The sequence below is a fragment of the Pezoporus flaviventris genome, unplaced genomic scaffold, assembly GCF_033815535.1.
Source record: "Pezoporus flaviventris isolate CSIRO_AGI_PZ_B2104156 unplaced genomic scaffold, CSIRO_AGI_Pfla_v1 ptg000097l, whole genome shotgun sequence".
NCBI lineage: Eukaryota > Metazoa > Chordata > Aves > Psittaciformes > Psittacidae > Pezoporus > Pezoporus flaviventris.
In genome coordinates, this window is record NW_026892645.1 from 2,569,925 (window position 1) to 2,595,171 (window position 25,247).

The 25,247-nt window shown below is 40.2% G+C and overlaps 1 protein-coding gene across 3 annotated transcripts in view; it reads left to right on the forward strand.

Annotated features, from left to right (window-relative positions):
- Positions 1 to 25,247, forward strand: part of RABGAP1 (RAB GTPase activating protein 1) — a 68,905-nt gene that overhangs the window by 723 nt on the left and 42,935 nt on the right. The window contains exons 2-12 of one of the 3 annotated variants that reach the window (XM_061476526.1): positions 6,132 to 6,330; positions 12,154 to 12,388; positions 12,907 to 13,111; positions 13,457 to 13,631; positions 13,971 to 14,128; positions 16,508 to 16,618; positions 17,261 to 17,327; positions 17,931 to 18,033; positions 19,196 to 19,365; positions 21,662 to 21,836; positions 23,556 to 23,649. In XM_061476526.1, coding sequence (XP_061332510.1) covers positions 6,181 to 6,330; positions 12,154 to 12,388; positions 12,907 to 13,111; positions 13,457 to 13,631; positions 13,971 to 14,128; positions 16,508 to 16,618; positions 17,261 to 17,327; positions 17,931 to 18,033; positions 19,196 to 19,365; positions 21,662 to 21,836; positions 23,556 to 23,649 — 1,643 coding nt within the window. In that variant the 5' untranslated portion in view covers positions 6,132 to 6,180. Of the gene's footprint in view, positions 1 to 6,128; positions 6,331 to 12,153; positions 12,389 to 12,906; positions 13,112 to 13,456; positions 13,632 to 13,970; positions 14,129 to 16,507; positions 16,619 to 17,260; positions 17,328 to 17,930; positions 18,034 to 19,195; positions 19,366 to 21,661; positions 21,837 to 23,555; positions 23,650 to 25,247 lie in introns of all 3 variants that reach the window. The other 2 variants (XM_061476525.1, XM_061476527.1) reach the window with 2 other exon arrangements.

The following is a 25,247-nucleotide window of genomic DNA, read 5'->3' on the forward strand; positions in this document are numbered from 1 at the left end:
CTGCTTTGGTTGGTGCCTGTTGCTTCCAGGTGGATCCTAAAATGTGGCATTGCATTGCGTCCAGCGGTCTTTACTTGGTGTGTGTCCCGCAAACTCGGTGTTCCTCTCGGGTTTTTTTTCCTTCCTGTTGTCAAGGAGACGTTTGCTTCAGTTAAAACGGCCTTAGAAAATTTTTAAGGGCTGATTGTGTCAGGGGTGAAAATTCAGTATAAACAAATAGGCTGTGTTAAGTTGACTAAGAAACATTCATCAAGGAAAAAATCAAAATCGAGCTGGTAGAAATAGACCTTTTGTCTGTGTAGTTTTGTCTGTTCAAGGCATGTTTTGATAGAGGAGAAAGAGAAAAAATACTTAGATTTGGGGAGGGAGAAAAGGCCACGTTTATTTCTTAAATACAAGTTGGAGGTGAAGTTGTGCTTACCTGTACTATTATACAGCTACAGCGTGCTGCATATCCCCAGTTTTGTTCTGCTTACAGGTTGCGTTAAAGCAAAACTTGATGGGATTTCTTGAGATTTTGGGCAGGTTTATTAGAAAAAGTGTAACTGCGTAGACTGCCTCATTGCTGATTAAATTACAGAAACACTGTATTCTTTTTAAAGGCCTCTACTTACCATTAAAAGGTCAAGGACCTGAGCAAACTTATTTCTGTGTACAGAGTAAACAAATTAACAAATGGAGCTTGGCAGCCGGTTTCCTTCTGTTCTCCTAATCCCAGTGTAGGCAGCTTTTAGTAGCATGCACCCAATGCAACTCTCCTTTTGCAGTTCTTTCACAGTGTAGTTTGAAAGTGCTGTTTGGTGAGCAAAACACTGTTTCTCTTTGAATCCTAATGAGGGAGGGACTCCAGAAGTATATAGAGCATCGTGGTAGGAGTTTGCTTAGCCTCTGGCTGCCCTCACTGCCTTTATCCCAGGCTCCAGCCTGTGTTGTACTCTGCGTGTCCCAGTTCCCCTGTGCAGACAGCTCTGAGATGTGCCTGATGGAGCTGCAGGCGCTGAGCGTGGATGGACCATCCGTTCATAGCTAATTCATTCCAGCGACATTCCAGTGACGGACTGGCTCAGGCAGCATCAGCATTTCTTTTATAAGGCATGGTTTCCCAGGACCTGCTGCATGTTTCTGGGGTTGGGGAATTTGCTTATTCCAAGAGCTTAAAAGCCAGAGTTTTGTCCTTTGAGCAGAGAGTTGAAATGGAGATTAAAAGCAAAATTATATTGGCCATAACTATGAATTGTTAAGGGTGATTAACAAAGATTGCATTAGGTTAACTCTGGTGGTTTGCCTGATGCCTGGTTTTGCATGCAAGTGTCTAATGGTTCACTCAGCTTCCTGAGGTCGGCACTTCACTCCTCCTGAGAAGAGAAAGGGGTTGAAATTTGAGGCAGCGTTATCTCTAAATAATGCTATCTCTTTGTCTGTCTGGCTTTTGAGGTTAGTGGGAACATGTGTGGCTGCCAGTGTGTTTTAAAATGAACAGGAAAGTTAGTATTGTAGTTGCTATTTTTAATTCATTACTCTCTTTAGTCATCCTAATCTTTATTTTCATGTGCAGTATTCCACTGGCTTTCTTGCTTCATTTTGAGTGCAGAATACTTCCCGTTGCATTTGAGAGCGTGTGTTGCACAGGGAAAGTGGGTAAAGATCAAACATGATTGCTCAGACTAATCATGTGATATGTGAGAATAAAAAGGGTTGTTAGTGATTGATCTTTCTTGTATGGTTGGTCCATTCCCCCAAGCTGCAGTAAAGTACAGGTGATGTATATGTGTTTGGAAAGAGTCAAACCACAGATCCTTTCCTACGTGTCTGTCAGTATGACATCAGTTTTGCTCTGGCATTTCTTATGCTGCTCAGGTGGAAGCACCTGGCGCCACTACTTGGAGTGATAGTGTAGCATTTCCCGGGATTCTTTCAGGACTCTGGCTGTATGTGTAAAACAATCAGCTTGCACTATGCGAATTGTCAAGGTAAAAACATCACAGATGTCAAAGACTAAAGACCTAAGAGTCCTAAAGCATGCTGGCTTATTTGTCATACCAGAGCTTTGCAAAGTGCATTGTAAAGCTTCTGAACTTGGCTACAAATTCCATTCTTCACCCACACTAAGATGCTAATGATGAGAAGTAGGAAAGTAGAACTTTGTGTGTGTAAATTGGACTGTACTGGATATTATTGTTAAGCTCTGCATAAAGCCAGGGGAATAGAAACAGAGCATACATTCTTTTCAGTGAATCAGTTTGCATTGAATCAGTCACCTCAGTGCTGTGTGACACCTGCTTGTTTTCCATAACAATATACTTAGTGTGTTTGTGTTTTAGGGGCTACAGGATATACGTTTATGTTGTATGCCAAGCTTTCTGACTTCGCTGTTCAAGGTAGCTTCTATTACTGCTATTCCTCGGTAATTTAGTTAGTATTGATGTATTGTTCTGCTGTATCTGGTGCATTCTTCATCAGATACACTGTAACTTTGTGGAATTGCTATAGGAACTGCAGCTAGAGAACAAAAGCTGAGAAAGATATGAATAAATGGGGTGGGGAATCTCTCTAGTTTGCCTGCCTGTTCTCATGCTTGTTCTCTTTTCTGTCCTGAAAACCCAAAACTTACATATATTCTGTGTTGTATTCCTCTCTTAATTCAGGCAAAGGGTGCTGCATTTGCTGTTGACTTAAAGGTAATTGCTGTTTTAAAAAGTCCAAGAAGTTCACAGCTGGAACACTGCTATTTCAGCTCACCCTCTGGCTTTTTTTGTGTGTGTGGCTGTGGATATTCTAAACAGTGGAAAATGGGTGCCCCTTGGAAATGGAGTGAGAGCCGCCATAGATACAAGTGCCTTGCTTCACTTGTGTGTGTCTCAAGGTGGCATTCAAGCCTCAGTCTCTTACAGTAATATAAAATGGAAGGTTTTCTGTTTTTCCTACTCTTTGCTTTAAGCTCTTTTAAATTCATTCTAGCAACGCTTGCAAGGAAAATTTTGGTCCCAGGTTGCAGATCAGGTGCCAAATACTTGGGAGAGGATAAGAAAGTAAAAGATAAATATTCTGTAAAGCTAAGGAGCTAATCTTGAACTTTGATAGGTTTTGTTTTCCAGTTGCATGAGGTGTTAGCATGGTGAATGGTGTCTTTGCTGGTCCTTTGCATATTATCTTGGACAGGGAGAGTAAGGTGGGTTGATGCTTGCTTTAAAGAGTAAACAAACCCATCTTTTACGAAGCTAATTTGTTTCTTGGCCTCGCATTGCAACATTGTGAAACAGCAGCAGTGAAGGTGAATTGCATAGAGACTTAGAATTTTAATCTCATTTTTCAGCTTTTTCTAATGATCTTTTGTATGGGGAGAGGCAAGGACACTCATTTAATGACACAGGCGAGCAAAGAAGTAAGTGGTTGAAACTTTACCACTTAGTATGCGCTTTCCCTAGACGCTTCATCTCCCTTCGAGGTGTAAAGACACCTGCAGGCAAGGAGCTAAATTATTGTGGTGTAGCTTTGTGTCAGGAACTAAACTATGCTGAATTCAAAAGCTCATATTTTATTTATGTTGAAACAAACCAAAGTCTCTTTCCTTGTAAGGGATGTTTGTGGCTTCTGAGAACCATTAAAACCCGAGATCTGCACGTGGATGGGGTCTTCTCTCCTACCTCTCTGAACCGTGAGAGCAGAAAGCTTCAGCTCTTAAACAAGTCGAAGGTATTACTAAAGAGCACTGTCACTGCTGCTGTTCTTGCTTTTTGATTCCAGAGAAGTCATAAGCCTGTGTGCTTAATTGCTCTGCTGGTCTTTGATGTGTGTCCTTCCAGGCTGGCCCATATTTTAACGAGCTCATAAGCCTTCTCTGGTTGATTCTTCCGTTGTGAGTTTTCTGATCCAGATAAAGTGATCCTGTGGAAAGCTGCATGGAACAAAGCGACAGCAAGGAACACAGGAAATAAAATGCATGCAAAGCAAAGTATGGGGGTGGGAATTTTGGTTAACTTCAGGCAGTGCTTTGGTATTTTTGGTATTTTAAGGCTGCTTTTGCATCTCAACTATTTGAGCATTAATCCCATGAACCTTAGTGGCTGATTCCAGTGGTTGGGTAATTGAACCTTGCTTGCTGATACATCACTAATAAAAGCTTCTTACAGTAGTCTACTACATTGTCCCTTTCCTGTGCTGTCTTGTCTTGTGTAACGCCAGTAAGATTTTTGCTCAATGTAAGGTTGGCAAAGTTGGGACCTTCTGCTGTTGCAATTCTGTATTGTGAAACTATTGCAGGGGTTAGGCTGTGCTCTGGAATTGAGTGTGGCGTCTGTTTAAACCACACGATTGAAGAAGAGTATGCGAAAGCATGGCATACTGCTTCTTTATTTGAACTTAATATTGATGAAAGGTGTCAGATTGATAGACTTTGGCAATAGGTGAAATTAGCATTTTGAGACAGATGCACTACACCAAAATAAATAGCTAAATTGATCCTCGCCTAGATGATCTTTACAACTGCTTGTGATCAAAGCCCACTCTTCTACCCAGCCTTAGTGTGGCAGATGAGTTTGTACTGCTTGAATGAAAACAGTAAAGCCAAAGGGCTATTAAGTGTTTGGAGCTTATTTTTATTCTGTGTTTCGGTAGATTTGATGTAGTTATTTTCAGGTGATCTGTGTATTATATAGATGGTGCAATAGGGAGCTTCTGTAGAAATGTTTTAGTATGAGTTCTATAAACAAAAGCATCTTTAAAAATGACAACTATGCCCTACCTCTAAGATACACACAAGTGATACCTGATAGGCACATACAGTGAGTAAAACCCTTCAAATTATCTAAGTTTCTCAGCCAGTAAATTCTCATTGAAAGTCAGTGGATCATAAAATGTTTTTGCAAAGGATACCTGAATAGCTCACATACTTTTGAAAATGATACCAAATAATCACAGCTGTATTGACAGCCACAAACAACCCACATCCTCCTTCCTCTTGCACACTGCTTCAGTTGTCCAGTGAAACATGTTTCAGGACCACAAAGCGACTTGATTGGTAATCAGGTTAAAAATAACCCAGAGGGAAAACAAGTTGTTGTCCTCCTGGCAGATTTCATGTCATGTTGGTGGCTGTGCAGGGAAAGGGTATTGATGGAAATAAAAGCAGGCTTTGCTATTTTGGGTGCATTGTTCTTGGTTCAGTGAGGAATGCGATGAGCCATGCTTGTGGCTGTGCCAGATTTCTCTGTTGTTTGGATGCTCTGTTGGAAGCCAGGTTGGGGACATTCCTCTACCAATGGAAGGCAGAACTTGAGGCTGAAAAAGCACTTGGGTTTGGTCATGCCTGGAAGCATGTGAAGATCGGAGCTATTGTGATAAGGGTATATTTGGGTTTCTGGGAAATTTAATCACCCATTTTTATCAGGCAGTCTGTTTTGAGCCATGGGTTCTGAGAATTTGTGCTGTAGAGTTCAAGGTGTGCAGCTGAACTTCACCTTTTGTTCCTTCCTTCAAATGCCTCTCAGTGCCAGCTCCAGCTTTTTAAAACCCTCTGTTGGCTCTGTTTCTCCATACTGATCCAGCTAATGCTGTTCTTCCTGCTTCTTAGAAGTCTTTTATTGTTCCTTGCAGTACAGAAGATTCAGTATAGATGTCTCCTTGTTTTAGAGCATCCTTACCACAAAATATTAAGAATCTAAGTCTTGTTTTGGGGGAAAAGAGGGTGACTGCAGCATACAGCAAGCTCTGATAGCTACAGGAGTAAGTTTAGTGTTAATGTAGGTGAAGGCAGACATTATCTGAAGAGAGTAAATAGACTTCATAGTTCTGTCTTTGATACGAGTCCTTTGTCAGCGGGCATAGTGTGTGTTCCAAGGGCCTGTTTTGTGCTATGTGTAGAAAATGGTGCCTGGCATAACCATGAAATACTGCAAAGAGGTTTATTAACTTCCCTTTTGTGAGCTGTGGAAACCAGTGCTCTGACAGTAGCGTGCTTCTTAGCAAAATCAAAGCAGGACCGTGAGTGTACGCTGACAGAAGAGTTGTAACTCGGTGGTGCTGTCAGATGTGTTACCTTTTATAACTAGTCAGCAGGCTTCTGAAAAGAAACGTTTGAGCATTTTAGCATGAAGTTTTATATAAGTATTTTTATGATTTTTGTTTTTCAGGAGTTTATAACATATTTAATCTCATTCATGAATCGAACTTCCTTTTTAAGTCATGGATGACAAGGCTTCTGTTGGAAAAATCAGTGTCTCTTCAGACTCGGTATCCACTCTTAACAGTGAAGATTTTGTCTTGGTTTCCAGGCAAGGGGATGAAACACCATCTACAAATAATGGTAGTGATGATGAAAAAACAGGACTGAAGGTAAGAATCAATAACCTGAGTTTGTTCCCTGTTCTTCTAAATCAGACTAACCATAGAGAGCTTAAAGAGGGACTTCTTTATTGTGGAAAACTTGACAAAAGGAAGAACTTATTCAGGAATCAATTTTGCCAATGATTTCTGCATTACTATGGCTGAAGTCAGAGGTGGCAATTAGGTTCTGAGTAAGAGCTCTCTCCATCACTACCTGTGGGTTTTTTCCCACTTTGCAGAATTCATGAAGTGCTTAGGATGAAAGAGACCGAGTGTCAAGAACTTGGATCTGTGATTTCATCACAGCTTTCAGATAGAAAGTAATATTAACATACGCTTGATTTGACCATAGCTGTTAATTAAATCATGTATTAAAGTTTTCCCCAATGTGAAATGTTCTCTTTAAGAAATGTGGAAGCGTAGTTATAACTAACAACTTGGCAGAAGCTGAGAATACAAGCCTGTGTGTTAGGCTCGTGTGAATTGGAAGGGCATTGATATCTCACTTCTGAAAGTGCTGTTCTGAAAAGAGACCCTTGTCACTCTTTTTTTTATTTCCTCCTCTTTTATTATTTTTTTTTTTTGCTACTAAAAGAAAATCTTTCATCTCGATTTGTATTCCAGCAATCTTTAAGCAAAGTGACACAAGTAGGGTGCTCACTCCAAATTCCATCATTTTAATGTGTTGAAAACCAGATCTTTGCTGGAGTAAGTCAAGTTAGTGTGTTTTTTGTGGGAGATACAGAGATACTCCACCATAACATCACCATGTGACTGATGTCTATGGTCACATCTATGTCTTGAAAATGTCTTTAAGGATGATGAGAAATCACATGTTCTGCCTCTTGGACTGAGTGTTCCTCTCTTCCTTGGCAGCAGTTATAACAGAGACTTTACTGAATGTTTCTTGATGCTTTTGCTCTTCTTGCTTTTACTTCTCAGGTGCTTTGTTTTTCTTGCATTCCTTTGAGTCCTGGACGAGATGTACTACTGTAGTGGCTGTTCTCTTTTACGTAGGACTTGAAGCTAGTTCTGTTAGGAGTCTCAAGATCTTACTTTTGCTTCATCTGGCAAGAATGTTCACTGCTGTTTTATTGCTGTTGCAGAAGATTGTCACTTCACATCATAGGATCATCTGAAAATAAATCGAGATTCTCTTGAACAATGAGCTTGGTGATCTGTGAAACCCACTGAAAGTCTGTAATCTCACACTTGTCTTTCTACATACTGCAAATACCAGCAGCTAGGAACACTTAACAGTCCAGAATAGTCTCCGTAGTGGTGTGTACCTTGAGAATGCTTATTTGGCGGTGTGCATAATAAGCTCCTAAAGTTGTGATGCATCATTTGGGACCCCAAGAGATGGACATGGTCAACTAGATTTTCCCTTCCATGCTGTTACTCCCAAAGAAAACGTGGAAGTGTGAAATGCTGTGTAGTCTGCAGCACTTCTTGCTCCACATGGGAGCTGTTTGTGTTGCTGGTCAAATGATGGCCTTGTGGCGGTCCTGCAGTGTTTGTATGACACGCTGTATCTTTAATACAGTCAATGAAATTGAAGAGACTTGTGTATCAAGTCATCTTCATAAAGCTTGCAAATACTTCAGAGTATCCATAATCAGTTTCAAGCTCACTCCTGAAGTTTTCCTCACGTGTTTACTTCCAAAGTGGTTTATAAACGCTGGCTATGGGTATGTTGTTCCTCTTGATGAGGAAGGAAGAACATCAGCAACCATAAAATAAAGTTATGGTGTTTCCTGATTTGGCACTGAATGTCACAGAGCTTTGCAGGTCTTAAAGATAAGCTTCTTTATGAATTTAGTGCCAAGCCTGAGCACAGTCCTTGAACAAAGCGATTCACCTTGTGCCTTTCAGTATATGGTGTTTGAGAGTATGTGCTCTTTGGTTATTGGCTGCAATCTGAGTGATTCATGGAAACATTACACCTTAGATAAGCAGTTAGTGTGCACTCTGAATTCTCCCATGCAGGGATCTTCCTGTTAACCTCCTTCCTTCTGTTTAGGGAGGTGAAAAAACTGTGAACAGAGAAAATGGGAAGACTTTTTAGGTGTTCTTAAGGACAGAAATTCTGTTGGTGGTGGTTTACAAGAAAAGAGACATACTACTGTAGAATATGGCTTTGTTCTTGGTATCTCTTTTTTCAGCTTGCAAATAGTCATCAGTAGCCAGTTTTAGTATATTATTAGACTGCTTATTGTATGCATGGATAAGTGGAGTTGTGAAGGTTGTCAGAGCTGTGTAAAAAAATACTGCCACTGTGATGTCTAAGTGTTTAAGTAGTATATATAAAATTAACAGTACACCATGAGAACTGAGGTTGTGTGTTTCACAGGTACAAATAGGATGAGTTTTTCAGGAAGAAGCAATAGCTTTGGTATTTATAACCAAGTTAATGTGTTTGCATATGTCAAACCCCTTTTGCTTTGATGTGCCTACTAAGAAAAGCAGAAAGTAAGTTCAGGTGTCTTTTTCTGGTGTTCTCTTTCTTTAGAAAAGCAGTTGGAGGCTCTTCCATTTGCTAAGTACAGTCTGAGGATGGTGCTGGAAGTTTAGGCTTGTGTTTGCTGAAGGTGAAAGGCTGTGAAATTTGTACATCAAACCTGAGGCTCTCATTTCAGCTTTGTTTATCTGCCGTAGTTTTAAGTAATAGTGTTGTGGACTGAATTAATGCACTTTTTGTTTGGTTGCTCTTTCTCAAGTCCAGGTAGAGAAATATTTATTCTGAAAGCAATCAGGAACTGTAGTTTTCTTACGTCGGTCGTAACTCATGAACGTGTTTTTGCTTTCTGTTCATGCCGAAATACTTGGTTCAGTTTCAGAAGGGGTTGTTAGTGATTGTTTTCTGGAAATATCATTTGCTGGCCCACTCTGCTTTCCAGTATTGTTTCTGTGTCTGCTTTTGCTTGCTGCCAGTGGGACTGAGCTGGGTTTATGAAAGCCTTCCTTCTGGAACACACTGTAAGACAGGAGTTCTTGAACTACATGGTACAAGACCTTTCACAGCAGAGGCCAGCAGCACATACATCAGGGAAGGGAATAAACTACAGTGTGCCTGTAAAGGAAGTTTGCTACATCCTATTTAAAGGTTAAGTAAAATTGGTTTTAATGTTTGTGAGAAGTGGGGGAAACAGTGATTAGGGCAAATGGTTTCTTTCCTCTGTCTCAAGCAAACCTAAATGAAGCGTTTCTTAGGTACACCTTGTTTAGTCTTCACTCCTGCTGTAGTTCTGCACTCTGTCATTCTTTCTCTTAATGGTCTTGGGGGTTGCAGCATTGTTTCAATTTATATCTTAATGTGCACCATTGCCACGATGTGGTGAATTTCCATGGTTGCATAAGGGACTTTAACGTCAAGTTAGATCTCAGTTTGTATTTATAGGCCTTGTTTCCTCTGTGAGCAAAAGCATGAGAGGTGCAGGTTTTTGCCAGAATAAATTTTAACTTCAAGTTTCATAGAAAACAGGTCCTGTAAACTAGGAGTTACTTTAAGGTTTTTAATATATATAAAATATTGGCATATATATATATATTACAGTGTCCTCCCAGCCCTTCTATAGGCTTTAGCAGGGCTGGCAGGACATCATAATTCCTTCATCATATTTTGTTGCAAAACATATAAACTGTGTACAGTGAAGTAACACAGTGCATCTTCCATCTTCCTGATGAATGGCTGCAAAGACCTGAATAATAAACTTCATGCTTAAAAGGATTATACCTCTGCTGACTGATGGTACTGCAAGGTTTTCATTGTTTCCATGATGAATCATGCAAATAAATGGAGGAAAATGGAAATCTGTGGATTCCTGTCACTAGTTACAGGTTGTCGATACTTCTGTGGAGGTACAGCTGAGTAAGGCAGATACTCTGGCACATGATCTCATATAGCACATGGATAGATTTTAATTTATACTGAAAAACTGCCTTGTGTTTGAGCATGAGGTTTAAGAGCATAAACCTCTCACGGAGTTCTGTTACTGTTGTTGTTTAGATTCTGCAGTAAAACAGTCACTAGGTTATTGCTTTTTTGTCTTATGTCTCTCCTGCCTAAAGGAGAGACATAAAGGATCTAAAGGATCCTAAAGGATCTCCTGTGCTTGTGATTTTTTTCATTACCTGTGAATTTAATTTTATTGCCTACTTTCTTCTGAAGAACAGGGGTCTGGGACTTAAATAATTGCATTCACTCCTGTTCTAGAGTAACTCTAGGTCAGAAGTTTCTGTTCTTTGTTAATGTTCTTGTCTATTAACCAGAAAATTAATATGTAGTTTACATCTTTAATGCAATGTAGATAGAGGCTGCAGATGCAGGTAACTGTTTGGAGACTGTGGGCCTGAGTGTGGAAAAGAAGACAGTAAACTTCATGTTTCTTCCTTTTCCTTCTGAACTGAGAAGTTTGGGGATGCAATGAAAACGGCCATATGTGAGAATTGTGACTTGGCTGAGAAACCTCTGATCTCACTGTAATTGCTCCTGAGACACGCCTGTGGAAATGCACATACACATATTTAAGTGACATCTGATGTTTTGCTCATGGTATACTTAATTAATTGCAAAGCTCATCCATGTGCACAGAGTGTGCTGTATCTGCCCCAGCGTTATTTCAGCAGTCTTAGCAGACTTCAGCTTGATTTATTTACTGTTAAGAACCTTGGCCATTGCTTCAGGTACTTTCAAGATAATTTGATTTTCTACTATGAGATGCTGGGTTTGAGGCAGATGGAACTTGCTGCAGTGCTGGGATTGTGTTATGGGCAGATTACAGAGCAGACAGAATTCTTCCTTCCGATTTTAACCATTTCCTTTCTTTAGTGTCTTATTTTACAGATTAAAAATAAGAAGGAAATTTTTCTTTACTAAGATTTCATTTACACTCTTTTTAAGAGCTTGGGGGAGTTGCACAGTTTGGATTTTATTAGGTTGAGTGTAGCATCTGAAGTCAGTAAGCTTACAGGGACGTAAGGATATAGAAATGCATATCTGCTCCTAGGGTTGAGGTTTGGTGCCAACATTAATAACCAGCAGCAGCTGAAGTGTTGGAATCAAGAACCTTTCTCTGACTGCCATCTGGCAAAATACTTCTGTAACTCCATTTCCATGCTTGATTTCTGAACTATGTAAAGCATCAGTCACTTCCCATTGCAGAGGAATGGACAAAGAGTTTCCTTAGATACAGTATCCAAGATTTTCCTGAAATTAATGTCTTCATTCTCTTTCTACCTTAGGACCTCATTTCACACCATTTAGGTTGCTTTGTGCCTTTCATGTTGACTTCAGTGAGTGCAAAGTAAGGCTGTAGATGAGTGTTAGGCAATAAAACAACACTGCCTCTTCTCCTCTGCATGATGGCATAATCCTGTTCCAGATTCTTCTCTTCCCATGAAACGTTGCTATCTTTCCCATTAACTGTGTACCATATTTAATTATATTTTGCCCTTTCTGGTACTGTTCTGAGAATTAATATAGACCACTGTACTGTGGACACCTGTGACGTTCTTCTGTCACAAGCTAGTCTTTGTAGTTGGTGATTAAAGCCCAGTTTGAAAGTAATCTCACTTTTTCCAGTGCTAGAAAACTCCTCCTTTGAGCTTGTTGAGTTGTTAAAGCAGGGACGATCTAGCCTGTGCTGGTGAGCATTTGCATATTGCAGTTTGTGTTTACGGTTTCAACTGGGTTGTATTTGTTAACTACTGCTTTGGTTGGCAGAAAAAGTCATTTGAGTTTCCCTGTGCCTGAGTTGTTTGAGTTTGGTTTGTTTTTTTTTTTCATTTGAACAGTTTTTTTTGTGTCCCAACTCTCTTTGTGGCTCTTAGATTGTGGGGAATGGAAGCGAACAGCAGCTGCAGAGGGAGCTTGAAGACGTGTTGATGGACCCACTCATGGAAGATCAGTCAAGTGACCGGGACCATGGAGATGAAGTTAGAACTGATGGAGATGGGGACGAACCTGTTGTCCTCGAAGCTTCAGCATCCTCTACCATTAACCCAGTGTCGGTGGCAGGACTCCAGAAACCAGAAATGAGTTTGCCAGTGAAACCATCCCAGGGAGGTTAGAAATAAAAGGGGAATGCCTGATGGCATCTTGTGGGCTAGCTTTTTGTGGAGAAAGGAATGAGAATTCAGATACAGGCATGTGCACCACCCTGTCCTTGTTTCTCCCATCGTAATTACCTAGTGCAGTAAATGCCAGGTTATGTGATGCAGGAGTTAATGTATACTGAACTGGCCTCTCTTCTGAAAGTACTTGTTACTGCAGAAATATTATGCTTACTTGCCTGGGTGTATAAAATATCAGTCTGTTTAGCTCAGCTGTGTATCTTATTGCTGTAATGAAGAGCAGTTCGCTCTTAAATGAGGCCCTCTGAGCAAACTGGTTGTAGAGTTGGGATAGCTGAGTTGCTCTCTGCCATCAGTAACTCGCCTTCAGGCAGGGTTTTTCTGTAGTATTTTGGCCTGACCTGACTTTCTTTAACACTTTTGTCATATACTTAGTGATGAGTCAATCTCTGATAATTTACTTCCATATACCTTGTCTTGCTTCTTACGTTCAACTTTGTCTCACCCTAGACTGTGAGGATTTGAGCCCTTTTACACCTATGACAGATGAGGACAGCGTGGTGTTCAGCAAGCTCACCTACTTAGGCTGTGCCTCTGTGAACGCTCCCCGGAGTGAAGTGGAAGCCCTCAGAATGATGTCCATCTTACGAAGCCAGTGCCAGATTTCTCTAGATGTGACCCTGTCAGTGCCTAATGTCTCTGAAGGAACAGTGAGGTATGAAGCTTGCTCAGGTGTACTCTGTGACTGTGTGCAGGGACGAGGGATGAGTCTATCCACTGCTGCATGTTAGTGTAGCTTTTTGAAGGCTAAGCCCTGAAAACTACAGGGAAATGACTGGTGCAAATGTCTGTTGCATTGTGCTTTTTTATGCTGTTCAGTTTAAATATAATTATTCTGCTCAAGCTTCACAGTAAATGACAGTCAAGAGTTAGTTTCATTGGGATGTATTTTCTCCAGTAGTGATGAAGTTGTTAAAGCTTGCAAGTTAATATCTGGTTGAAATAATTCTTCTAAAGGTGCAAGCTTTGTGTGTGCGTTTTTCTCTCTCTATTTTAACAGACTTCTAGATCCTCAGACAAACACGGAAATAGCAAATTATCCAATCTATAAAATCCTTTTCTGTGTACGAGGGCATGATGGGACCCCTGAAAGTGATTGCTTTGCTTTCACTGAAAGCCATTACAATGCAGAACTCTTCAGGATCCATGTCTTCAGATGTGAAATCCAAGAGGCTGTAAGTTGAAATTCTGTCGAATGATGATGATGTACATGTAAACATTATTACTGAAATGAAAGGGAAGTGTTTCAGGCACTTTAGGAGTAGTATAATTAATCACTTTTGTCTTTTTTCTACCCCAAGTTAAGATAACTGTAGAAACCTCAGATACGAAATGCACGTTTAATAGTTTATCCTCTTAAGAAGTGTAGAAAAGCAGTTAAAGATGCTAAAACAGAATTATTTTCATACAATTGCTTCTCATTCTATTGTTTAGTGAAAATTCAGGTAGGTTCACCTGCTACACCCGGTATGTCTGTAGCTTTCTGATCTCTCTCTGGTGCTGTCTAAACACAGGTGAGCCGAATACTGTACAGCTTTGCCACTGCCTTCCGTCGCTCTGCCAAGCAAACGCCACTCTCAGCCATTGCCACCCCCCAGACTCCAGACAGTGATATTTTCACCTTCTCCGTGTCACTGGAAATCAAAGAAGATGATGGGAAAGGTTATTTCAGGTGCAGATTCTTCATTTCTGTGCATACAGCATCTGGTTCTGTTAGAAAGTGAGCTAATAGAGAGAGTGAGTCTGAAGTGGTCCCTAAGTCCCCTTTTTGAAAGTTTCCTATTCAAATTTAAATGAATCTTTTAATAAAGTCTCATGAAAAAAGACAGAGAAAATTAGAAACTCTGACAAATAGTTACTGAAAGCAGAAAAGGCAGAATTCACATTTATCTAAGATCATCAGTATCAGTTCTCCTTGGGTTTACAGTGATCTGTTTCCTTAAAATACTCGCCTGTTCTGATCTGTGAAGTAGTGTTTCTCTATCAGTGTCAGAAAAGCTTTATGAACAAATCTTGCTTCTAACTGGTTCTGTTTTCTGACCAAGTTCTCAATTAAATTTATTTTTTCCCTCTTCCCTCCGTCCCCCCAAACCAGGTGTTACCAGCAAGTGGGTGTGTGTAGGGTGAGAGTATTAGAGCAGCTTTTCATCTTGTATGGGCTAATGCTGTTTTCACATGAAGTCTGGTGGTGGATAACCTTGGTTTCTAAAGAGACCTTTTATAGTTAATGCTAAATTGGTTTTTCTTTCTGCTTTGCCTATACACAGTGCCCTCATGTTTTATGTGACCATTTATAGTGTTCTGTTAATTGCTGAAGTGTCGTTATTTCATTACAGCATGTCTGCCAAATACTCTGACTTGTTGAGCACGTTGGCTCCTAGCCACAGCTTCAGAGAATCTTCTTGGATTTACATCCAGCTCAATTTTTACTTATTAAATAAATTCCATTTAATAATCCAGTATTTATTCAGCACTCCAAAGAACTGCTTAAGTGTTGAAACTGAAAAAATATATATCTCAGGCCTGACTTTGGTCCTGAAAGATACTGATGGTTCTTGGATGTGACAGTGGCCACTGGGGTGCACAGCAGGTAAAAGTAGCACACTGTGATACACCCGGTGATGCTTAGTCTTTCTGGCTTGGTACCAATGCCAGCACGGCCCCAGCAGTGCAGGCAGTGTAAGCCAGCCCAGGATTTGATGCTTACGTGGCTTCCAGAAGTTGTGCGGCTAAGAGCTGTTTCCATCCTAGCCAGCTTGGACTGTAGGCTGAACCTCAGCCTTTGCTGTGGCGATGTATCCAAAGATCTCTTCAGCCACAAAAATCCACTTGCATTAGGAGTGAAGCAGGGCATTTGTTTAAAAGCTATGTCCCTACTCTATAGAAGGTGAAGGAAAAGTGGATTTTGCTTCCAGCTAAGCAGAATCCCACTGACATTGGTTAAATAGTACAGGTTTTAGTTCAAGTAACAAGCTTTGTCAGCTTGACACTAATCCTTGTATGACCTTTCACGTGCAGACCTGTGCTCACCTGGAAGCTGGGAGAACACTTTCCACACACTCAGGCTCTGATCTCAGTCTTTAAAGTACCTGATCCTGTCTTGGCTCATCTACCTTCACTTGTCACCCTGGGTCACTACTAATACATTTCTGTCATGCTGGGAAAATGAGGTCTGACTTCATGTGCTGGCTCTAAGTGTGCAAATCCTCTGTCCTGGCCCCGGAGACAAAACTCCTGCTGACAGTTCAAGGCAGTCTGCCATTCCCTGGCCTGCACTAGCACCTGCTGACAGAACATAAACCCAGATTTTAGCGGAGGTGTTAAACTGTGGGCAATACTCCACAGTCCATTTTGCAGCTCTTGGGGGGTAATAATGCACAGTTTGCAAGTCTGACATAAAATAAGGACTATTTTTTTATATCCAAGGGAAAACTGAACATGCGGTTGACTTATAAAGTCAAACCCCAAGAAGCTCAATTTGTCCAGTATTTAGTGTAGCTGTGCTGCTCAACAGGAATACTTTTAGTAAAACTTCTGTGTATGTATTGGCATTCAAGTGTAATTAGGTTTATCCCCTCTTTTTGCAGCATTTAGAAGGGGCTCTAGAGAAAAAAATAAGGGAAATAGTCTGAAGGTTGGTGCACTCTTCTGGTTTGTTGGCTTATGTTCCCAGCAGTTACCTCCCTGGTGGAAGAGAGCAATAATTGCTTAACAGCTCCTACTTGCACGTTACATAGAGAATCAATATTTAGAAACTTCCTTAAAATGCTGCTGGAAGTCTCACAACACTACACCAGGCAGTATAAAATTGCAGGTTTTGTTTTGAAAGCAAAATGTTCTTGGTTTTCACCTAATGATGATAAAATAACAGCACCTAATTATGTTGCTGTTTCTTTCATGTTACTCATTGCAGTGTGCAAGGAAGAAAGGTCTTGAGTGCTTTTGTGTAAGAAGCTGGCTTCACCAAAGGTCTGATGCTGATTTTGGTTCATGCAAGGAATACAGATAAATGATGCTGAGTTGTTTTGTTTCCTTTCCTGGTAAATAACAGTGCGGTTCCCAAAGACAAGGACAGGCAATGCTTTAAACTCCGCCAAGGGATCGATAAGAAGATAGTGATTTACGTCCAACAGACCACTAATAAAGAGCTTGCTATTGAGAGGTAAGTTCATTGATTCTAAAACTTCTTTACATTTTTGATCAAATCTGTCACTGCTTAGAAATGAGTGGGTTTTGACTGCTGACAGTTTAGTGCTGCTCATGCTGCAGAAGAGAGACACAGCTTCTGCCAGGCTTTGAAGTCTGAAATGTAATACAGGACTGTGGTAAACCAGAGGATGAAGTGAAGTACTCCTCTGTGGCCCAAAAGTCTTTGCAAATTGAAACCATGAAAGACAAGTCCTTGCACTTCATCTGATTCTTGTCTGTATCAAAGGGTAGCTTCTATGTAAATGTGTCTCCCCTCAAAGGAAAAAAAATGAAGGGAAGAAGGATGCAGGCGAAGTTGTCCTGGGGATGGGGAACTCTTGTTAGCAGCGTCTGTTTTATCTGTTCTTGCAAACAAAGGTAATTGAACAACTTCCCAGGCTACTGTAGGCAATAAAATCACATTGTCAATACCTTCGTGAAAGCTTGCTTGGCATTTTTAATACTGACTTGACATTGTTTTGTTTGACATGCTTCCTGCTGCTTTCAGATGTCAGTGTTTGTTGACTTCTGATTGGATTCATGGGCTGTTTGTGATGTATGACAGCGAGTGTTTAGCTAAGGAATGTTAATGGTTTGTATTTGCCTGGCTTTGCAGGTGTTTTGGCCTCCTCCTCAGCCGTGGGAAGGATGTTCGGAGCGGCGACATGCACCTTTTAGATTTGGTAAGGATCTTTCATTATGTGTGAAACCTCTGCCAGGTTTAGAAGTTCAGCAGCTTGTAAAAGTGTTCTGTTTTAATGTTTTCTTGTATTAGAGCAATAAACTACATCCCCTAAGTTCATAATTAAAGCGTCATACATTTAAATACTTTACCATTCAAGCAGCTGCCATTCAGAGATTGAATGATGCAAAATGAGGCCAGAATGACTGGGTTGCCTTGGATTTTCCAGAACAACTTAAACGAAGCTTAGAAAGGTGTTTGTTTCTAGAGTACTCGCCTGTGATCTCACATACACTTTGTGAGCTGCAATCTGCTGCCAAGTGGTCACTTCCAAAATGAGCTTTTGATCTTCAGGTCTCTCTAGACAGATGTTCATACCACATATAAATGCAACAAGTAGTATTAATTGGCCTTTTTGTGTTATCAGCAAGGAGACCAAAGATTGCATGAGAATGCTATTCTTTTGTCTCTGTTACAGGACTGTCACATGGACTTCAGGTGCTTGCCTTTCTCTTGCCAGTGCAGTAGGTGCTTTATGGGGCTGAGACTTCATAATACAGAGATTTCTTTAATTTAAATATCCATAAACTTACCTTGTTTCCAGGAGTCCATGGGTAAAAGTTCTGATGGGAAATCATACGTGATCACTGGGAGCTGGAATCAAAAATCTCCACACTTCCAATTTGTAAATGAAGAAACACCAAAAGGTAGGAAGTTTGCCAGGTATTATCCCTAGCCAGGGGAAATGACCCACACAGCAGGCATTGGATCAGGTCTCTTTTCTTTTAAGATGAATCCCATAAGAAGACTTTCATAGTATGGGATATATCCTCCGAAAGTAGGATGCCAGATGTAACATAGAGAGCTAAACAAAATAGAAGGCTAGAAGTGTTCAGTAATAATACCTTGTTCAGGTATTATTCTGTGTTCAGTAATAATACCTTGTAAGAATGACTGTATCCTAGTAGGAGGCTGTATAGGTGTGGTCACAGGATGCAGATGCTCTGCACAGCATTAGGGCTTCTTAAGAATCCCACTGAGAATTGCACTAAATGACTGTGGCAGATTTCTTCCTTGCTTAGTTTCTGTGGTCAGTTCAGATTTTCCTGAATCCTAGTTTTTAGTTACATGAGGATTCTTGTACCTGTGAAAATGATAGTAACCCAACTGTAATCTGAAAATAGCCGATGCTGCGTTGCTCTGTTGAGTCCTGAAACAGATCTGCCATTACTTCTTTCAAGGTGTCAGCTGAATTACCATCTTTTCAATCTGTTGTCACAGCTGCATGTCAAAGGTTGGGGAAGTTAATGGGAATTGACTGGGCAAAGTCATAAAAGTCAGCTGCTGGGTACAATCTGCTGCTAGATTGGATGCCATCCTACTTAAAGGGCACAATTTATCATGTAGTGCCAGCAGAGATCTCAGGTCACTGGGTGCAGTTGCCTCCTTTTGGAGCATCATGCTGTAGAGTCAATTTTCTGAATTTCACAGCTGAGTGTTGCCTAAGGAACTCCTAAAACCAGAAAACAGCTACAATGTAATTAGACAAGATGGCAAGAGATCTGCACAGTGGAGTCAAGTACGCAGATTTAATGAAGGTTCTTCTTTGACAAAGCAGAATTTTTACTTGCTTTAACAAGATCATTTTCTTGTCTCAAAGAGTTAAGTTTCCCTAGTCTGTAGTGGACAGTGCAAAGTCATCTTCCTGTTTTGAAACTTGGAGGGTTCTGAGATGTTAGATTACAGAAAAAACTGAGTTCTGCGGAAATAAATTTCTTTTTTGCTTTCATGTTACTGGGAAAGAGGTTATGGAATATTTTATTTGAAATATTTCTTTTCATAACTGCTTTGTTTTTTTTTTCTCTCTAGATAAAGTACTGTTCATGACTACTGCTGTGGATTTGGTGATAACAGAGGTTCAGGAACCTGTTCGCTTCATTCTGGAGACTAAAGTCAGAGTTTGTTCACCTAATGAGAGATTGTTCTGGCCCTTCAGCAAACGTAGCTCTACTGAAAATTTCTTCCTAAAACTGAAACAGGTAACACTTAAATAATAGTGTACACTTAATATGGGAGTTGCAGGCTTGTTTTCTGAGTATAACTGTGGCACAGTCAATTATGTTGTTTCGATACTGGAGGGGTAGGTTTGTGGTATAATGCTGGATCAATATAAATGCACTGGAGGTAAAGGATTGAATTGTAGTTATTAGTGCCTGCAGACAGATGGAATTTAACTGTGGTGGTTCCTACCTATGATTGGTAAAACCTTTACTAATGTTCATATTTCTGTATTTTGCTCCTGAATCAAAGAGGTACAATAAATGCCCCTCAGTTGTAGAAAAGCTGTCCTTCATTATGCTAATTGTTGCTGCTATAGAAAGTTCCCATAAAAAGCTGGGTGTCCTCATTTCAAGGCAAATTTTGGTAGCTTTGATGAGGCTCTGAGGTTATAGAGAGGCTTATGGATTTTCCAGACAAACCACAGAAATGAAAGGAACAGGGGATTTACCCATGAACTGGACCTATGCTGAAAGTTGCTTGCGTAAGGGTATAGTGGGGCAAATACGTAGAATTAAGGGCTAAGAAGAAAAAAAGGCTTCAGTATAATCCTGGTGACATGCTATCTGATGTGTCACTAAATTCATTTTTATCATAGAAGTCCAACTTTTTTTCTTCCCCCTCCCTTTTTTTTTGTGCAAGTCTGTTTCCCCCTTGTGCATGGTTGGAAGCAGAGATTTCACCCATAGCCCAGGTTTGCCCTGGGGGGTTGGGGGGAACCTAAGCAACCACAAAAAATCCTTAGAACTTGTTAAAAACTTTTACTGTTTTTTCCAACTTATTTTTGCCTCTCTACTAAAAAGGAAAGGATTATTTCTGCCCAGGATATTCATAATAGCAGTACAAGGCAATAACTGGGTCTCAAGGCTGAAAAGTTGAAGGTCAAAGTCTCTGAAAGAGATGATGTACTTGCAGTAGCATTCTCCAGCTTTAGAAATTACTCTTCTAAAATGACAATCCTGTTTAAAGAAATGGCAATACTTAGAAGCAAATATCACTGTGGATGTAAGGTTTAATAATGCTGGGTGCAGCCCAAAAAAGCAGGTTGGAGTCCTGATTTCTTGATAAGTGCTTTTTCTTAAACAGGTTTTAAATGAAATAAGAGGCTTTTCTTAGTTCTTTCTGCACCTGGGTTAAAGTGCTAGCAGATAATAGCATCATGCTACTAACAACTATGTGGTTCTCTAAGGATTCTTTCTAGTGTATGTCCTATTTTTTTTATGTAAAATATGAATACACATTTTGGAAACTTTCCGTCAAGATTTAAGGTGGAAAAATTCTTCAGGGATGAGATCAGTCATTTGATTTAGGATATTTTTGAGGTGGAGCATGGAGATGTTGAACAGTTAAGGCTGTTGGGCTATAAATATTCCACACCCTCCAGAAGGTGCCTTTTCTGTTTGGCAGTGTAAAGGAAGCTTATCTTGCTTAGCTAATTCTGTATCTTTTGTCTTACCAAATTCACAGGCATTGTGACTTATCTCAGGCAATTCTCTTTTCCACAGGCACTGTCAAGTTATCCAACTTCCAGTGTTTACTAATGGAAGATTATCAAAATTCATAGTGTAAGCAACAAATATAGAATGTACTGCCTGATAAGCCTGGAAGGGAAACCTGTTTCTGTGGAGTGATGATTAGCCTATTAAAAATACAGCTGTGTAGAATTGGCTTATCTTGCTTTGGCAGTGTTTCTTTATTCGGAAATGGTGGAAGCAGAGGGGTTTGATTTGCTCAGATTACATTTGATTCAGTCATTTTTAGTTTTGCTGCATTTCTCTTCATTTTTCATACTCCAAAGGATAAAATTGAGCACTGGGAGCTTAGTGTGGAGTATAATTACAAACCTTATTTCCCTCTTTTCTTCACCTTCCCTTTTCTACTCTATTTTTATCCCTTTATGAAAAAAGAAGTTATAAATCCTTAGACTGTATTCAAATTTTAGAACCACTTCACAAAAGATATTCCTTTCAGGGAAAGGAAGGTATCAAAGTATTGAAAATTAAGGAGAAAATAGAGCCACTTAACAGACTTTGGGACTCAACAGTTTGTGTTCCTGCAGCAGTGTATACACAGATACGAGACTTGGAAGCATTACTCAACCCTTGCAGGGTTGCACAGTGAATAAATGTGCTGCAAGGGTTGAACATTCCTCACTGTAGAATGGGATGAAAATTGTTTCTCAGCTCTCCTATTCCAGAAGGAGAAGGCAGAGCAATATGAGGTAATCTGGGCATTTTTATATAGCTTTTCTCAGTAAAACAAAACTTTTTTTCCTAGATAAAGCAAAAGGACAGAAAGAATAACTCGGACACGCTGTATGAGGTTGTGTGTTTAGAAAGTGAATCAGAAAGAGAGAGAAGAAAAACTACAGCCAGCCCCTCTCTCCGTCTGCCCCAGTCTGGGTCACAGGGCTCCATGATTCCTTCTCCTCCAGAGGATGATGAAGAGGAAGGTAAGAAGTGGATTTACACTTTGTGTACTTCAAGAGGAAGGGCAGTTGGTAAATAACATAGTTATGAAACATGTCAACTCCTTTCCACTTGGAATCTGGTCTACTGATGGTTTTTTGCCCTTGCTTTAATGCTGTATTCAATAACTAGTACCCCCCCATTCCTGGATCAGCCTCTCCCTTGTCTGACACTTCTGTGTCTCTGCTTTTCTCAGCTCAGGCCTCCTGAAGCCTCCAGTGTGATATATTTGGAACAATGTGAAAAGAGGCTGCTAAAAATTTGACATTAACATGTAGCTTCTGCCCCTTCCCAGGCAGCTGTGAGTGGATTTGAGAGCAAAAATGAGAAGCTGATATTATTTGGGAATAAAAGCAAGCAGCATGTTTTAGTGAAGGGGAAAGTGGAGCCATCTGTAATAAGTAAAACTATACCAGGACCTGCCCACCTTGAAACTGAATGCATTTTCAATACCTTTTTTTCTGCTTTTTAAAGGTTTTCTTAAACCAAACTATGGACAAGTTCTGAGTATATAAACATCTGGCCCCGCAGCTCTGAGCTGAAATGGAGATGACTTGAGTTTCTGCTTTTTCACTTCTCTGCTGGCCTTCTATGTGGCCTGGGGTGAATGATTTCCCTTCTGTGCTTTTAATTTCCTTGTATCTGAGGGGACAGTGGGGGGGGGGAGAGGAGAAGGAGGGAAAGTTGGTTTGTAAATGAACTCCTTTGCAAAGCATTAACAGTCTCTAACCACTGCATTAAATCCCTGTGGTATTCTTTTCTAGACCCGGAAGATCCGTTTTGTTTGCAGTTGATATGACTTGCAGCATTGCAAGAGTTTGCTGACAAGTTCAGGTGTCAGTTGAGAAAGCATAGATTTAATGGAAAAATATAATTTGTCAGTAATGCAAACCCAGTATTGACTGTATCAGTGAAATGTAGCTTTTGTGTATGATACTTGCTGTGAATGTTTAAAAATACCTGGGAATACAGTGTTAGTTTCAAAAAGAGTTCCCGTGATTATGCTCATCCTCCCCCTCCACTGCATTTTTGAGCACATTTCATTCAAAAAGCTATTTAATTTAAGCCAAGGAAGTCACCAAAAAGTCCTGGCTTTCGAAGTAAAAGTACCAAACAGTGAAGTAAAACGCCCTGTGGACTCCCATGGACCTGCAACAACATGGCAGGGCTGTGGCTGCTCAGTGGAACTATGTTGATTTTACTGTCTTTTTTGCTTTTATAGTACTGCAGCTTTTCACATGCAGAAAGTTGTGTGTTTGAGGTAGAAAACTAGAATCACTTCAGTGGGAAGGGACTCCTGGAGGCTCGTAATTGTGCCTCCCACCCAGTATGACTCCAGCCAGAGTCCAACACTGTTGGGCACCTTGTGCTGTTGTGTGTTCACCATCTCCACTGACGATATTTCCACAACTCTTCTGGGCCCTTGTATCAGTTTGGCCACCCTCATGGTGAATTGTTTTCCTGATTTTTAACCAGAATTTCACACGTTGTTGCTTATCTTCTGCCTCTTGTCACATCACTGTGTGCTTCTGAGAAAAGTCTACTTCTGCCTTCTCTTATGTCAAGCACACAAGTACTGCATCCATAAATGAGGGGGAGTTGTTCTTGCCACACACTGATACAGTTAAGAGAGCAGCATTTAAATCTGTAGAAGTACAGTAATGGCTGTTGATCTCATAGCATCTCCTCTGTTCTGTTGGCAGACAATGATGAACCACTCTTAAGTGGTTCTGGAGATGTTTCCAAAGAGTGTGCAGAAAAAATCCTTGAGACGTGGGGAGAGCTGCTGTCCAAATGGTAAGTGGCAAAATCACATTCTGAAAATGGCAATCCTGAATATTCTCATTCTGTTGGCTCCTTCTGCTTGGAGTTTTTCTTATTTCCAGAAGCCAGCTGAGATGAGATTAGTATGGATTTAATCCTCTATCGTCCTCACAACACCCCTTATTCTCTGGCTTTGTGTTTTCTGATTTCTTCATTTCTTTGTAATTCTGATCTAGTTCACAGCCACTTTTTCCTGCAGCTTGTCATATCATGGCAACTGTAGCTTAAGAATATGGGAGATTTGTACTTGGATAGCAAAGATGCTTTTCCTCCCTTATCTAAAGGAAGATGGATCCAGAGCCTGCCAAGAAGGAAGTACATGAGCTCTTCTGTTTTTTTCCTAGAAAATGCCAATTTATAAGAAGAGTTTCTTGACAGTCAAGTTGCTTATGCAACACCTGTCCTCTTCCATGAAGGATCTTTTATTCATCTTGAAGTAGCCTGAGCAGTTCTAAGAAAGTGATGCTGATTACTGCAAAATTCAGGTTGTTTTGTGATGTGGGTTGGTTTTTTTTCTCCCCTACAAAGGGAGATGACAGACACAGCATCACACTGAGCTGACATATGCTGCGTTTTGACTCTGGCTTTGGTTGTTGCCTTCTGCTTCCTAATGTTAACTGAGGAGCAGGGCAAGGGCTGTACAGCACATAAAAGATCTGAACAGAATATTAGATCTGAAGAGTAGGACACAGAGCTTAGAATAAGTCATGCCCTTTAGATGAAGCAAAGCATTAGTGTGAGCACTCAGCCAGGATTCTCTTTAAATTGAGATTAGACCAATTTAGCATTATTTTCTGCGGTTACTTAGTACTTATTTGAATAAGTACTTTTACTTCCAGTTTGGTTTTGCACTAATATATTGCACTAATTTGGTAAGAAAGAGGACATCAGAAATAGACACCTTCATCAGAAGGGGAATGTGGTAAACTGCTACAGGGTCCCTTTCCCTGCCTCTCCTAGACTTGCAGAAACATCTTCACCAGATGAGCTCTGTGCATCTGCTGCTGCGAGAAAGTTTCTTTCAACTTGATTTTTTTCTGTAATCCTTCCAAGGGCTCAAAGATAATTCAGCCACCTGACACCCATTGAAAATGTTTTGGCAGCTCTAAGAGGATATGAAGAGTTTCTGTGCTAATGCTGGCAATGACTTTAATATGCGTTAAAGGGCTTTCCTTCTTAAAGAAAAGCGAGTATTTGGAAGTAATGATCCTTGAGCTTTTAACATAAGAGGATTGAAAGTCATAAAAATTGGAGTTCAGGTGGTTTCATGCTACTTTTCAGAATCCTGTAATTAGATTTGTTAGTAATTAAATGTGCATTGGTATTTTGGGATTTCTAAATAATACTTGGCTCACATCTCATAACTGCTGAGTCACAGAGTCTTCTCATTTCACAATAGTTTGGAAGAATCCAGTGGCTTTTAGTCTACAGCCTGATGGTTCAAAGAAGTTCCCATTTCTTGGAATTACTGATGTACTTATGTTCATCTGAGATTAAGGCAAAGCAGTTTTATGGACCTTTACAAAGAACTGTTTATGTGCAACAAGTGGTTTATATAAATATTTTTATAT